The 15,820-nt window shown below is 39.2% G+C and overlaps 1 protein-coding gene across 4 annotated transcripts in view; it reads right to left on the bottom strand.

Moving 5' to 3' along the window:
• The window catches only part of GCFC2 (GC-rich sequence DNA-binding factor 2), a 48,859-nt gene extending 39,975 nt beyond the window's left edge, over positions 1-8,884 (bottom strand). The window contains exons 1-2 of one of the 4 annotated variants that reach the window (XM_054474876.1): positions 7,603-8,884; positions 3,579-3,707 (exon numbers count right to left, since the gene is read on the bottom strand). In XM_054474876.1, coding sequence (XP_054330851.1) covers positions 3,579-3,707; positions 7,603-8,212 — 739 coding nt within the window. In that variant the 5' untranslated portion in view covers positions 8,213-8,884. Of the gene's footprint in view, positions 1-3,578; positions 3,708-7,468 lie in introns of all 4 variants that reach the window. The other 3 variants (XM_054474877.2, XM_054474879.1, XM_054474882.2) reach the window with 3 other exon arrangements.
• Between the last annotated feature and the right edge of the window lie 6,936 nt (positions 8,885-15,820).

The raw sequence follows: 15,820 nt of genomic DNA, 5'->3' as shown, positions 1-15,820 counted from the left end.
ACACAGCAAAGCCAAATTAGCCTCTGCGGCTCTGTAGTGAGCCCCACGTGAATAAACATGAGACATTCAGAAGTGTAAAGAAAATAATCAGGTTCATTTACCAGGTGAAAAATTTTAAATGACAACTCTTAAGAGAGCCTTATCTTATTTTTTTTCTTTATTTTGTACAGCATAAACATCATTAGCATAAACTCTTCCAATTTAAAACAAGTTTCTTCATGCATGATCTAAGGTGAAATTTATCTTCATTCTGGAAAAAACAGTTTCTTAAGAAAAATACTACATTAGAGAAACGGCGAGAGAACTTTTCACCATTTTAAGCATTTCAAACTACTAAAAAGATATCAAGCTACTGAGGCTGAAGTGAAATTTTCTAAACTTTCCTACAAGTTGACCCAAATTCTTTGAGAAATAAACAGAAAAATGCCATGTACTTGGAGATGCACAAAAGCTCCAATGTTTGAAACAAACAAACAAAAAAAGAGAAAGATTTTAGAAATCACAGACCAATATGCTTGACATCAGCCCTAGGGAAAATTAAAAGTCCTTGAGTGAATCACGAAGCAATAAAGAAATCACCAGAAGTCAATAAATATTCGTCAAGAACAAGTAATATAAAATGAAGTGATTTGCTTTTTTATAGATTAGTAATCATTTATAGACTACTGTCAGGGACATGATGAAGGTCAGGTGTCTCTTCTTCCTCCCAAAGCATTTAAGATTCAAAACCATCACAGCAGGTTATAGTAGCAATTCTCAACCCTGGCTACACATCAGAGTCACCTGAGAAGCTTGACATACCCAGGCCTCTATACCAGTGATTCAGATGTTGATCTGAAGCAGAGCTGAGCAGAAGTATGTTTTTATAGCTCCCTAGAGGATTTTAATGTGCAGGCAGGATTAAGATAAGACATTTAGGTTCAAATACTCAAGTGTATGGATGTGGACACAAATACTTATTTTGGAAGTGATTTTCCTGCAGATGACTTGGTAGGGTTTAATTAGTAAGTCACAAGCAATGGGACACACTAGTAAGATATCAGTGCTACATAAAGGTAACTGCTCAAGTGAAAATAAAGAAGTAAAAGATCAAGGAAGAGTATTGCATCTGTCCTGTTTCTGCATATTCAATACCTCGTTCAAGGGTTCTCACACAGCAGATGCTGGGCAGACATGGGATGAATCAATAATGTCAGCATATTGTTCAATAATAAATACATCATGTTTTTACAAACTTATAACTTATGAATAATTCTTCACATATATCATCCTATCTGATATGCAATCATCTAGGGCTGAGAGGTAAATTATCATCTTCTATTAGTAACAAGTAGTCTCTGCTAGAAGAGCTATTTTGAGCCCGTTATTCCATCGGAACACAAATAAATGCTCTTCTTCCACATGCCAGCCCTTAAAATTAACACATTCCTCCATCTTTTCTTCTCCAGCCAGTAAGTCCTTTGAACTTTCAGGTGTTCCTCACAGGACAAGTTTTCAATTTTTAATCAGCGTTTCTCAATGGAGCATGGGGGAGGGGCAATTCACTGTGCTGAACTGTTCTGCACTCCTGTTAAGACACTTATCATCCCTTGCCTCTAGGGCAGTATGTGCCAGCAACAACTCAACTACTATAATCATTTAAATAATCCCATACATTTTCAAATGCTGCCCTCTCTCCTTGGGTGGGGGCAGTGCTGCCAACACTTTACAACCACTGCCTTATCCTGTTTAATCCACCATCTTTTTTTGTATGTTTGGTTTTGAGATGGAGTCTTGCTCTGTTGCCCAGGCTAGAGTGCACTGGCATGATCTCTGCTCACTGCAACCTCTGCCTCCCAGGTTCAAGCAATTCTTTTGCCTCAGCCCCCTGAATTACAGGTGCATGCCACCATGCCTGGCTAATTTTTATATTTTTAGTAGAGCCAGGGTTTCACCATTTTGGCCAGGTTGGTCTCAAACTCCCGACCTCAGGTGATCCATCTGCCTCGGCCTCCCAAACTGCAGGCATAAGCCATGGCACCTGGTCTAATCCACCATCTTTTATAGTAGCATTGTTTGGTACAGTAGCCACTAGCCCTATGTGAGTATTCAAATATAACTAAAAATTCAATTTCTCGTCTCACTATAGCCACATTTCAAGAGCTCAACAGCCACTTGTGACTAGTGGCTACCATACGGACAGTGAAGATAGAAAATTTTTCCAAACCACAGAAAATTTTACTGAATAGCACTGTATCTAGAATCTAGACAAGGCTTCAACTGTTTACTAGATTTCAGTTCTTAATACTGGCTTAATCTCTTAGTATTTCTGTACCTTGTGGACATGGAGAAGAAACAAAATTACAAGGTTACAGAACTACTGGTTGTTGTTATTTAATAGGCTAATAAAGAAGCACTTATGGCCAGGCGTGGTAGCTCACGCCTGTAATCCCAGCACTTTGAGAGTCCAAGGCGGGCAGATCAAGAGGTCAGGAGATCGAGACCATCCTGGCTAACATGGTGAAACCCCGTCTCTGCTAAAAATACAAAAAATTAGCCAGGCGTGGTCGCCTGTAGTCCTAGCTACTCAAGAGGCTAAGGCAGGAGAATGGCGTGAACCTGGGAGGCGGAACTTGCAGTGAACCCAGATCGCACCACTGTACTCCAGCCTGGGCGACAGAGCAAGACTCCATCTCAAAAAAAAAAAAAGAAGAAGAAGCACTTATTACTATATTACAAGCGTCATAAAATATATTTTAATAATTTTATTTCAATATAATTTGTTTCCTTTACAAAGCTATGTATTTTACTTTATTTTCTCAGAAGGGACCTTAGGCTTTACTAGACTGAAAAAGGAGTCCACGGCACAAAACAAGTTATAAACCTCTGTAAGATACCAGATAAATATTTTTGACTTTGCGGGCCATAGGGTCTTTGTGGCAACTTCTCAACTCTGCTGCTGCAGTGCAAAAGCACCCACAAATATTAAGTAACTGAAAGACTGTGATTGTGTTTTAATAAAACTTTGTTTACAAAAAACAGGTGGTGGGCCAGATTTGCCAACCCCTGAACTAGACTGATCTTTCCAAGACACAAAAATATTCATGTCATCTGTATAAAATTTTCAGTGGTTCCCTAAGCCCTGTATAATCTGACTCCAACTTCTCCTTCCTGTTTTCTTTTCCTTAAACTCCCAACCAAATACTTTCAGCCAAACAGAGCTATTTTTAGCTTCCTGCACATATTACATACCTTCCCTAGAGTTTCGGATATGCTACATCCTATACCTGAAACATCCTCCCTGACAAATTCTTACCATCCTTCAGGTATCAATGTCAATCACCCAGTATAGCACAGTGATTAAGAAGAATACAGGCTCCAGAACAAACTGGGTTTGAATCCTAGCCCTGCTACTCATAAGCTGTCTGACCTGTGCATGTTAAAATGTAATAAAAATGAGCAATTTTGGCACTCTGACAATCATCATTAATGATCTACTTGCCCCATATGTCACTAGAGTTTGTTATGTTATTAATAACTATATCAAAAACACTATATTAAAAATAAAATTCTTAACCAAAATCATACAAATTACTAACCTGTTGATGAAAGTTCTTTTTCTCCAAGAGAGCTAGAGCTGTCAGAAGACAAACCCTGATCATCCTTACTTTCTGAGGAGTGATGTATTTCATCCTCTTCATCTGTGGACACATCAAGGGTTCTGGATTCTAATAGAACATTTTAAAAATATAACAAAAAAGAGTCAAAATAATGGAATTAATAATTGAAATTCTGAACAACACATGGCATATGTATAATATGGTGTTTTAATCCTAGTCCACATATTAAAGTAGACATATTGATCTTCCTCCAACTTTCTGTCTTTCTTAAGCAACTGAATGATCTACTAAGTGTACAAAGACCCTATTTGTATTATCTAGGCATCTAATAATATATTTCCAAAAGTATGCAATGAGAAAAGGGAAGGAGGCATTAGAAAAAAAAAAAGAGACAAAAATTGAAGTAATATTTAGAAAAGTAATGATTGTGAATAAGTAGAAAAGAAAAATATTTAATGTATACTATGTACTAGGCACATTGAAACCTGTTTTACATGACTTACTTAATACTTGTAATTCTATAAAGTAAATGCTATTTCTGATGAGTTCACTAAGGTTGAGAGGATAAAGAACACCAGCTCGGGAAGTGGAGAAGCAGGGCTTTCAACCTAATCCCAGCCAACTTCAGAATTTAGGCTCTCTTTATAGTATGCCATATTTCAATGGCTGGTGGCAAGAAATATTGTAACGAGCACTTTGGTCAAAATTAAACCATGGGTCCATCTTTTCAATGCATGATTTGGGAAGGTAAATAGTCTGTTAAATTCAATTAATCTGTTAAACAAAGATAACACCAAGATAAAACCCACAGAGGTGTTGTGAAAATTGAATGAACAAAATAAAGGAATTCTTGACATTACTGACAAGAAAGGATTTCTTAATCCACAATAAATTTGCAATCTTTATGAGTACCCTTAAAACATAAGATTACATAGTACTCATTAATTTTAATTTCCTACCTTAGTTAGAAGACCTACATACAGTTCAAAAAAGGCTGGAGTAAAATCAAAATTTAAAACACTAAAAAAAAATATAGCTGCAGCTCACATCTTTCTTAGATATTGTCATTTATGACAACCCATACCTGTTTCCAAAGTGGATTAACACCAAAGCAGTGGGTCGTAAAGCATGGTTTATTAATCCGTGGAGGTCCTTGAGACTCTTTCAGAGAGTTTGTGAAATTAAAACTACTTTCATCACAATAACATGTTATTTGTTCTTTTTACCATGTTGACATTTATATAATGAAGTAAAGGCAGTGATGGGTAAAACTGCTAGGCCCTTGGCATGAATGAATCAATTTGTAGTAGCAGTTATGGTATTTTTCCTTACCTCACTTGGCAGAAAAAAGCCAGTTGCTCTTCATGAAGTAATTAAAAAATTGTTATTTTATTAAATTTTGACCCTTGAGTACACATGTTTAATATTCTTTGTGACAAAATCAAAGTATTCATAAGGCACTTTTGCTGCATCTTGAAATGCAACAGCTGCCTTAAGGAAAAGCATTTGTGTGACTGAGTTGCAAGCTGAACTAGACACTGTTTTTAAGAAACATCACCATTTTACTCGAAAGAATGACTAACAAACTGGTTATTCAGACATGGCTATCTGACAAACATTTTCTCAAACACGAGCCCAGTTGTGCCTATCACTTCCAAAATGAGAGATTTCAAGTGAAAATTGAGATTTTGGAAAACTTATATTCTCTACTGTGAACCTAACAGCTTTCCAATACTTAGACTGATTAATCAGTGGTAATAGTATGATTTTTTTGGTATTGTACAATAAAATGCTCCAACATTTGCAAGATCTGCAAACTCAGCTAATGAATACTTTCCAAATAATGCAAGATGTTACCAATTGTTCACGAGTAAAAGATCCAAAGTACAAAACAGAACAGAGTTTTAAGGTAAGAGCACCCCAAATTTAATCATATGGTTTAAGATTCCATTTGGCAACTTTTTTTTTTTTTTTTTTTTTTTGAGATAGAGTCTCACTCTTGTCACCCAGGCTAGAGTGTAGTGGCACAATCTCAGCTCACTGCAACCTCTGCTTCCCCGGTTCAAGTGATTCTCTGCCTCAGCCTCCCGAGTAGCTGGGATTACAGGCACCCACCACCATGCCTGGCTAATTTTTGTATTTTTAGTAGAGATGGGGTTTCACCATGTTGGCCAGGCTGGACTCGAACTCCTGATCTCTTGATACGCCTGCCTCAGCCTCCCAAAGTGCTGGGATTACAGGTGTGAGCCACTGCGCCCGGCCCGCAACTAACTTTTAAGAAGGGTTAGTTTATTACTTGTTGAGCTGTGTTATACTAAAGCACAACACCCTCAATGATCTAAAAAGGCTTAACCATGTATCTGTCAGAGGCTGTATTTTCTTCAAATACTTCAACCAAAACAAAATAGCATCACAGATTAAAAGCAGAAACACCTATGACAATTCATCTGTCTTCTATTAATATTTTGCCAGACATTAAAGAGATCTGTAAATTGAAAACAATGCTACTCTTCCTTTTTTGGGGTAATACTTTTCAAAAAAATCTTACTTATCCTTACATGTAATAGATTTTTTGTAAGTGAATTAATAAATTTTATTTTTAGTGTGATAAGTATTGATAGGTATAACCTACTGAAACAAAAGCTCTTTGGAATCCTTAATCATTTTTAAGAGTCTAAAAGAGGTCCAAATCTCAGAGTTTGAGAATCACTATTCTAGAAGGCAAGAGAAAAGGAACTCCCGACTTCATCTACAAAGTTTAACCAGAAAGCAAATATAAAAGGTCATGAAAACTTTAGACAAATAGAAGGTGACAAGAAAGATCAAGAAATCACGAAGATCATAAACCTGGAGGACATTATGTTACATGAAATAAGACAGACACAGAGAGACAAACACCACATGATCTCACATGTGTAATCTAAAAAAGTGGAAATCAGAAATCACAGAAGCAGAGAGTCAAGTAGTGGTTAGCAGTGACTGAGGTTGAGGGTAGTTGGGGAGATACTGGTCAAAGGGCACACATTTTAATTAGACAAGAGGAATTCTATTCTACAACACGGTGACTAAAGTTAATAACAATGCATTGCATACTCGAAAATTAGTAAGAGTAGATATTAAGTGTTCTCACCACAAAAAAAAGTAAGTACCTAAGGTAAAGCAAATGTTAATTAGCTCCATTTAGTCACTGTAGACACATTTCAAACGTCATGTTGTACACCATAAGTATATACAATTTTTACTTCTCAATAAATTAATAAAAATCACTTTAATGAGAATAAAAAATAATAGGAAGATTTTAGATCTTAAGACTAACCAAAAACCGTATTCCTCATTAAGCTACAATTCAAACTCTGAGCAGCACATTTTATTTAAACAACTTTATGCTGCCTTACACCTGTATTTAAGAACTCAAAGGTACTTCAAAATGACGACACTACATTTAACACCATTACTGGTACAATCTACAGTGTCATGAATCTCTATCATGCTTCTTTGTGTTGTATCTATTACTATCTGTTTTTGCAAATAACTGGTGAAAAAGGAAAACAAGCAAAGGGGAATCTCCCAAAACCTAGATTCTTGTACTATTCTGGCTAAATGTTTTCAAAAAAGATAAGTTGGTCAAGTGTCTAAAAGGTACATATAACTTCTGCCTACTTAACAGTATTATAAATTATTGAACTCTGTTGTGACAATTTAGGTTCTTCATAAACTTTGATAACCGTGTTAGTTGTAACTGGTGGAGTCATCTAATGGCGAAAACGAAGAGCCTCCCAACTGTACAAGATTGTTTTATCTCCCCCAAGGAGTCCAAAAGGTAGATGCAGATAGCGGGCGAGTGCTCGAGCTGTTTTCTCGCTCACTACCTTCTGGACTTAGACTCAGCATGGCTGGCGGTCGGCAGCAAGTTATAGAACCCCCAGAGAAGGATCCAGAGACCCTGCGGCCCCTTCCCGCCCTGTGCCGTCACCTCCCCGCTTCCCCGCGTCTCCCTGGACACCTGAGCCTTCGTCCGCGCGGGGAGCCGCTTTCGCGGCGCGCCGGGAGCTCGCCCAGACCCGGCCCCGGCCCCGGCCACGAGTGCCCCGAACCCGGTGGGGCCGTCCCGCCACCTGCGCGCGGCCTCCTCCAGAGGGCGGCCCTTCCTCTGCAGAACCCGGGGCCGGAAGTTCCCTCGGCGCCCCAGGCTCAGCAGGCGACTCCTCGGCGCCGTCGCTGTCGCTGGAATCGGCCGCGCGCTGCCGAAAAGTCCTTTTCGGCCTGTGAGCCATGGCCGAGGCCCGACCGCCCGCCGCCCTAGGACCCGGTGAACCGCAAGCCGGAGCTTCAGTGCCTGCCCCCAGAGCGCGCTCCCGCCTCGCCTGGCCGCCGAGTGCGCGCGCCCGTCCCGCCAGCCTTCTGCTCACCGCTACTCTGTTTGCGCCTGCGTGCTTTGCCTCCCTGGATCTGGTAGGCCGAGTTCTGTTCTGGGCCCTGAGTCTGGAGAGTTTGCAAAGCATTCCCTTTGCCAGGTTAGGTTGCGTGGACTGACACCTAGAGATTTTCACGGCCTCTCCAGTCTGAGTCCCACGGAGAGCAGAACTCACGTGCTCTCCTTGTGCAAACCCCATGCAGAAATCAAGCGTTATGCTTTCCGTCCTGGACTGGAGCCAGATCCGTTGTCTTTTACTTTCTGGAGAGAGTGCCCCCTCCAACCAAGATTTTAAACAAACGAAACTCCAGTAGTGTGAGGCTCGGGGTAGGAGGAGATGCCTTTGAGAGCAAAACCGTAAAGTCTGTACATAAACAATGCATGCAGACTAGCAAAAATCAAATGACTTCTCCCAGGCAGCAGGGCTTCAAGAGAACCTGGTTAAATGTTTTCACCCTTAAAGAAACTATCTAAAAACAAAAACAAGGCTATTGTCTGAGGCAAATTTGTACTATATTCATCAAGCTCTGTCTACTACTGTATCTGTATGGTAGAAATACTATATAATGTTGAGCTACTGCACACCTGTTATCAACTCCATGTTTAGTGGCGTCATATTGGCAGCTTGAAATCAGCCATAAAGGGAGTACTTATATCATATAAATTGGAAGACCTTACAAGTCCAGGTGTTTCTCTCAGATATCCAGTCATTAAACATTTACCATTGTATCACTGACTGTACTTCACCAAAGGAATCGAGAAGAGGCAAAGTTTCTCTGATTGATCTGGCCCCAGAATTCTTTTTTCTTGGCTTTGTCTTTTTTCTTGGCTTTTCTCAATAAACTGAAACTCCTTGATGTAAATTTGGGAAATTATATGATACAGTATTATCAGTTATTCACAAGTTATTAATGTCTTATTATAAAGAGAGGCTTCTCTTTTTAAATCCAGGTAAAATTAGAGAACTACTTGATTTTTTTTTTTAAATTGGCAAATGGTGTGGAAAGGATATTTCTGTAGAATAGAGATACTTGTGGTATCTGAAAGAACAGCTTCCTATCGTGGACCAAGTGCTCCTTGTAGTTAGAATAAACTTTAAAGATTGGAGATGGAGAAGTGGGTTCCGTTCGGTCCAGTGCTTTTCAGATGCCATCTTTCCATGCAGAATTCCCAAGTTCTGCCATGGATACTGCTCTATACTCCCTTAGCAGAGGAGGACATCTTTCCAAATTACACTATAAAGTAGTTAGTGCTAAACCAAACAGGAGACTATAATTTTTAGTTTATTTTATTTTATGGACAGAGTCTCGCTCTGCCACCCAGTGTGATGATGCAAATACAGCTCACTGCGGCCTTGACCTACTGGGCCCAGTGATCCTCCCACCTTAGCCTCCTGAGGATCTGGGACTACACACGTGTACCCCCATGCCCAGCTAAGACTAGCATTTTGAAACAGTGAGGAGAATGAGGAAGATGATCATGATTGTAATTGGAGAGAAATTCAGTGTTCCGTTATGCACTCTTAAGGAAACATATTAATATATTGTACAATTCAATCAGCGTTTATTATACACCTACTAGCACAGGCACCATGCTAAGCCCTAGACTAATGCTCATGAAATCTAATGTTCTTCAAAGCACGTGGAAATAGTGTGGACAAGTAGATACTGATTGAGCTGCTCTATGTAGGAACCAAGAGTCTTCATTTCTAGCAAGCTCCCAGGTGAAGGCAAGGATACTTGTCTGAGGATCACTCTAAATAGCAAGGTCCTAGAGCAGATATTAAGAAGTATTAATCACCCATAAGAAGGCCGGGCACGGTGGCTCACACCTGTAATCCCAGCACTTTGGGAGGCTGAGGCGGGCGGATCACGAGGTCAGGAGTTCAAGAACAGCATGACCAACATGGTGAAACCCCATCTCTACTAAAAATACAAAAATTAGCTGGGCGTGGTGGCGCATGCCTGTAATCCCAGCTACTTGGGAGGCTGAAGCAGGAGAATCACTTGAACCCAGGAGGCGGAGGTTGCAGTGAGCCGAGACTGCACCACTTCACTCCGGCCTGGTGACAGAGTGAGACTCCATCTCCAAAAAGAAAAAGAAGTCTTAAAAAATAGTCCAAATAACTTAATCATTGATGAACTTCATATCAGATTGTAACAGCATGTAAATGTTAGGTACCTCAAAATTTAGAAACCTAAATAGCCCCCCAAAAGGAAAACTAATAAGAATCTATTCAAAGTGAGTAAGGTTATTTAAGTGTAGAAGTTATTCACCATAAGGGGATATCTGTCTGCACCTCCTCAAAAAGGGTTCTCTGCCAGCTTCCAAAATCATTTTAGGTGTTCGTTGCAATTGGAAAGGTGGTCAGCAGGACAGAATTCACTCCCAGTGGTGCTTAAAAGGGAGCAGTTTATTTAAGGACAATCTAAGTGTGGTGTTGGTGTTCTAGATTGCTGTTCTTTCCCTTCAAAAGTCACTAACTCACAAACGATGTTAAACCAAAATGTGAAAACGCTAGGCAGAGTTTACTGTTCTCAGCTGAGTTCAGAGCCATCTGCTAATGTGGACTCATTGTTTACTTTCCCATTTTAAAAGACACTGCGTCTCCAGACAGAGCCCTTCTTTTACTCATTTTGATATCCTATACCTAATATAGTGTTTAGTGCACAACTGACATGAACACAATGAACTAAATGGTTGGATGAGGCAATTCTGAAACATCTGTGTTCACTCACGAAAATAAAACTGGAAAACAAATCACTCTAACTTGTTAAATGCAAACATGTTAAGAGATAGGTGATATATGATGGAGATCGAAAAAACTCTACTATTTAAAACAGAAATCAAATATTTGTTCTAAGGGAAAGAAGTGAGAAAAATGATTTTCTCTGGGTGTTGCCTTGGTGGGAGAGGATGAAATAAAGATAACTTATTTAATAAAGGGAGAGGAATCCTGAGTTTTCTCCTGTGTCCCCAGGGAAAGCAGAGAGATGACTCTGAGGGATAGTTGCCAGATTTAGAAAAAATATAGAATACCTGATAAAATTTGAAATTCAGATAAAACAGGAGTAGCTTTTTAGTATAAATATGTCCTATATAATATTGGGGACATACATGCATGGTAGATTTTGGAACTCTAGTCTAGGGTAAAGAGAGGTGTGAAGAATTTCAAAGGGTAGAGAAAAACTTCAGAATCTGAGGCGGAGGGTGGGGGATGGGTGTAGTTCTGGAATCTGAGAGAAATGAGGGTCAGTGAGAAGTTCCTAGTTACATGGGAGAATGGGATGAAGTGCTTTTACGATACAGTGCAGTTTTCTTCCAAGGATTTAGTAAAACTTTGCTCCCAATACAATCTTTTTTTTTTTTTTTTTTTTTTGGTTGAGACGGAGTCTCACTCTGTCACCCAGGCTGGAGTGCGGTGGCGCGATCTCAGCTCACTGCTACCTCCGCCTCCTACGTTCAAGCGATTCTCCTGCCTCAGCCTCCTGAGTAGCTGGGATTACAGATGTCTGCCATCACACCCTGCTAATTTTTGTATTTTAAGTAGAGATGGGGTTTTGCCATGTTGGCCAGGATGGTCTCAAACTCCTGATCTCAGGTGATCCGCCTGCCTCGGCCTCCCAAAGTGCTGGGATTACAGGCGTAAGCCACCGTGCCCAGCCTCCAAATACAATCTTAACATTGCTGTTGAGATTGAAGGAGTTGGCAGCTGACGTCAGGTGGTGGATGAGGAAGAGCTGGTGGCTCCATGATTCTGAGCTGAGGATGTTGAAGGAGATGGAGTAGATGATAGGAGAGAAGCAGGCTACTGAGCACACTGGCTTAGGAGTGGCTGTGAGATAGCCCCTTTCCCCAAATGTATCCAAGAAGATGCAACTTTAAAGTAGAAGATGCCCCACGGAGTTACCTATGGGCACAGGAAAAGGGCAAAGAGCAAAACTGTATTTCTCCAAACAGCTTTTCCCGATACTCATATTTACCACTGCCTTATATAATTTCTTGTTTTCATGAATACTAGGATTTTTACCACCATCCCTCATCAAGCAGGCAGAGATAATACCATATCTTTTTATTTGCCCTCCTCTGTGTTTATTTACAATATTAGCTTATTAATTAATGGGCTGATCATTATGAGAGTTTGTATTATTTCCCTTTTATGTCATTTAGAATTGCAGAGGTTAACAATGGGAAAAATTGGCATATTAAAAATTCCCAACCTCTGGAAATCAATGTCATATTTACCCAAACAGACTCTTTTCTCCCTAAAGTGAAGTGACATTTTATTCAGCGTGTCTTGCCATTTAATGATGGATTCTGAGCTCCCTCTAGTGAGAAATGTGCTCCTTATAAAAGGATTGTATCAAATAATCTCATGGAAATTGCCACCTATAGAGCTGAGCAATGAATATATTTTCATTTTAAGCCAGGCTCTTTAAAACTTTCTAAGAGGACAAAATTTTGTGAAGTCATGTTTACAAGTCATTTTTTTAATTAAAAAATTACTATGAAGACACATTCATACAAATATGAAACTAATTGTGCTTTCATTTTTTCAGCATCTATTTTTTTAAGCACTTACTATGATAGGAGCCCTGCGCTGGGATCAGGAGGTCATGAAACACATGGGGTCCTGTTCCAAAGGTCAGGTGTGAGGAACCACATTAGCCCTAGGATCTGGTTTATTGGAAATACTTTATGATATCCTGTAATCCCAAGTATTGAGAATTTTCTCAATTTTAGATCCTAATTTTCAGAATGAATAGATGTCTTTGAGCTGTCACTCTTATGTGTCTGAACTAATCTGTTGATTAACTGTCAGATACCCCAAGGACCATCAGAAAAACCTATTGATCAAGCAAAGTCAAGTTTATAAGGTTAACTACAGTAAGAAAGAACACCACCTTGACAGAATCTTACAAGTATCTGAAAATGAAAGAATAAGGCAGGATATTTACAGAGTTTTAGGATCTAGGCTGGGCGATTTTTTTGTTTTGCTTTGTTTTTTGTTTTTTTTTTTCTTTGAGATGGAGTCTCGCTCTGTCGCCCAGGCTGGACTGCAGTGGCGCAATCTTGGCTCACTGCAAGCTCTGCCTCCCAGATTCACGCCATTCTCCTGCCTCAGCCTCCTGAGTAGCTGGGACTACAGGCGCTCCCACCACGCCCGGCTAATTTTTTGTATTTTTAGTAGAGACGGGGTTTCACCGTGTTAGCCAGGATGGTCTCAATCTCCTGACCTCATGATCCACCCGCCTCGGCCTCCCAAAGTGCTGGGATTACAGGCATAAGCCACCACGCCCGACTGGCTGGGCGATTTTTAAAAAAATGTATTTTATTGTGGTAAGAACACTTAATGTGAGGTCTATCTTCTTAACACATTTTCAAGTGTAAGATACAATATTGCCAACTATAAGGACAATGTTGTACAGCAGGTCTCTAGAACTTACTTATCTTGTACAATTGGTTCTGTATACCAGTTGATTAGTGATTTCTCATTTTCCTCTTTCCCCAGCCGGTAGAAACCACAATTCTACTCTCTGATTTTATGATCCTGAATATTTTAGATACCTCATGTAAGTGGAAACACACAGTATTTTTCCTTCTTGGTGGCTTATTTCACTTAGCATAATGTCCTCAAGGTTAATTCATGTTGTTGCATGTTGCAGGATTTCTTTATTTTTTAAGGATGAATAATATTCCCTTCTCTCTATACAACACATTTCCTTTATCCATTCATCCTTCAATTGACAAAACAGTACTTCTACTATGGAAAACAATATAAAGATTCCTCAAAAAATTAAAAGTGGAACTACCATGTGATCCAGCAGTCTCATTTCTGGGTATTTATTCAGCAGAATTGAAATCAGGACCTCTAAAAGATAATTGCACTCCAGTGTTCACTGCAGCACTACTCATAATAACTAAGATGGCATGGGTGATTTTCAGTTAGGTCTTGTAAGGAGGTCAAGGTAAAAGGAGTCATGTGAAATAAATCATACTGTGCTAACCAACCACAAGCTATTCATGCAATGGAGATCAAATTAAGGTCAAAATACATGGCAATTTATAGGCATTAAGAGGAAACAATGTCAAAAAAGGTCAGTTTAGAGGGTGGTTATGAGTGCCTTTCTTCACTTTAAATCCCTTGCCTTTGAGATCTAGGAAAAATTCTAGAGTTTTCCTTCTATTCCAACCAATCAGCTTTCTAACAAATCCAGGCTTCTTTTCAACGCCTCCACTAGGGTTTCTCATTCGAGGTATTGAATGAAAAACCTTTCACTCAATATGAAATGTAACACACATCCAGAAAAATGCACAAAACAAAAATGAACAGTTCAAGAACTTATCATAAAGCAAATCCCTCCACAGCCACCAACAAAGTCAATAGAAGATTGCTAGCATCCCAGCACTCTGTTTTGTTCCCCTTTTCAATCATTTCACCCTCCCTGTCCCCAGAAGTAATAATTGTTCTGACTTTTACAGTAATCACTTCCTTGCTTTTTTAAAAATATGGTTTTACTGCAAGCACACATACTCAAACACTATGATGTAGCTTTGTCTGTTTTTGAACTTTTGAAATCATACCATCCGTATTGTTTTCTGCTTGGCTTTTTTTGGCTTAATATATAGTTGTATTATAATTCCACATTGTTCTTCTGTGTAACTGTAGTCTATTATTATTGCTGTGTAACAGTCCATTGTATGGATATGCTGCAGCTTATCTATCCTAATATTGTTGACATTTGGTTATTTTTTTTTTTTCCAGATGGAATCTTGCTCTGTCGCCCAGGCTGGAGTGCAGTGGCGTGATCTCAGCTCACTGCAACCTCCGCCTCCCGAGGTTCAAGCGATTCTCCTGTCTCAGCCTCCTGAGTAGCTGGGATTAGGTGTGTGCCACCACGCCTGGCTAATTTTCGTATTTTTAGTAGAGACAGGGTTTCACCATATTGGTCAGGCTGGTCTCGAACTCCTGACCTCAGGAGATCCACCCGCCTCAGCCTTCCAAAGTGTTGGGATTACAGGTGTGAGCCACCGCGCCCAGCTGACATTTGGTTATTTTGATTTTTTTTGTTATATTACAAATAACGTTATTAAAACAGTTGGATACAAGTGTCTCTTCGGGTCATGTGCACACAATTCAGTTGGGTATAAACATAAGAATGGAATCACTGGGTCAAAGAGTATGTATATCTTCAACTTCACTGGAAAATATCAGTTCCCAAAGTAGTAATTGCCTAAATTTACATTCTCATCAGTAGTATATTAAAGTTTCCGTGGCTCCTCATACTTGCTAACACTTGATATTGTCAATTCTCTTTGTTTTAGCCATCTGGGTGTATGTCCTTATTCTTTGAATATGAATTTTCTTGATTACTAATGAGGATAAACCCTTTTTCATTACATATATATGAATACACATATACATAAATATATACAGTATACATACTGTATATGTGTATATGAAAACACATATACATACATAAATATATATGTATATATACTGTACATATTAGGCTATCTGGAGTTCTTCTTTCCTGAATTGCCTGTTCAAGTCTCTAGCTCATTTTTCTATTGAGTTGTCTGTTTTTTCTTAATGGTGCATAGCTCTCCTGTATGTATTTTGTATTTAACTAATAGCTGTTTTGCAAAAATATTCTCCCAATTTGTGGTTTGCCTTTTCACTCTGTTAATGATTGTTTTTGGTAAAGAGAAATTCTTAAATGTTTAATGCTAATATAATAAAATCTATTTAACCTTTCCTTTACCATTTGTGCTTTTTGTGTCCCATTTGAGTAATTTTTCTCTA

This window comes from Pongo pygmaeus, chromosome 12 (genome assembly GCF_028885625.2).
Source record: "Pongo pygmaeus isolate AG05252 chromosome 12, NHGRI_mPonPyg2-v2.0_pri, whole genome shotgun sequence".
NCBI classification, from domain to species: Eukaryota; Metazoa; Chordata; class Mammalia; order Primates; family Hominidae; genus Pongo; species Pongo pygmaeus.
The sequence above is the reverse complement of the archived record's forward strand: the minus strand, read 5'-3'. Positions and strand labels throughout refer to the sequence as shown.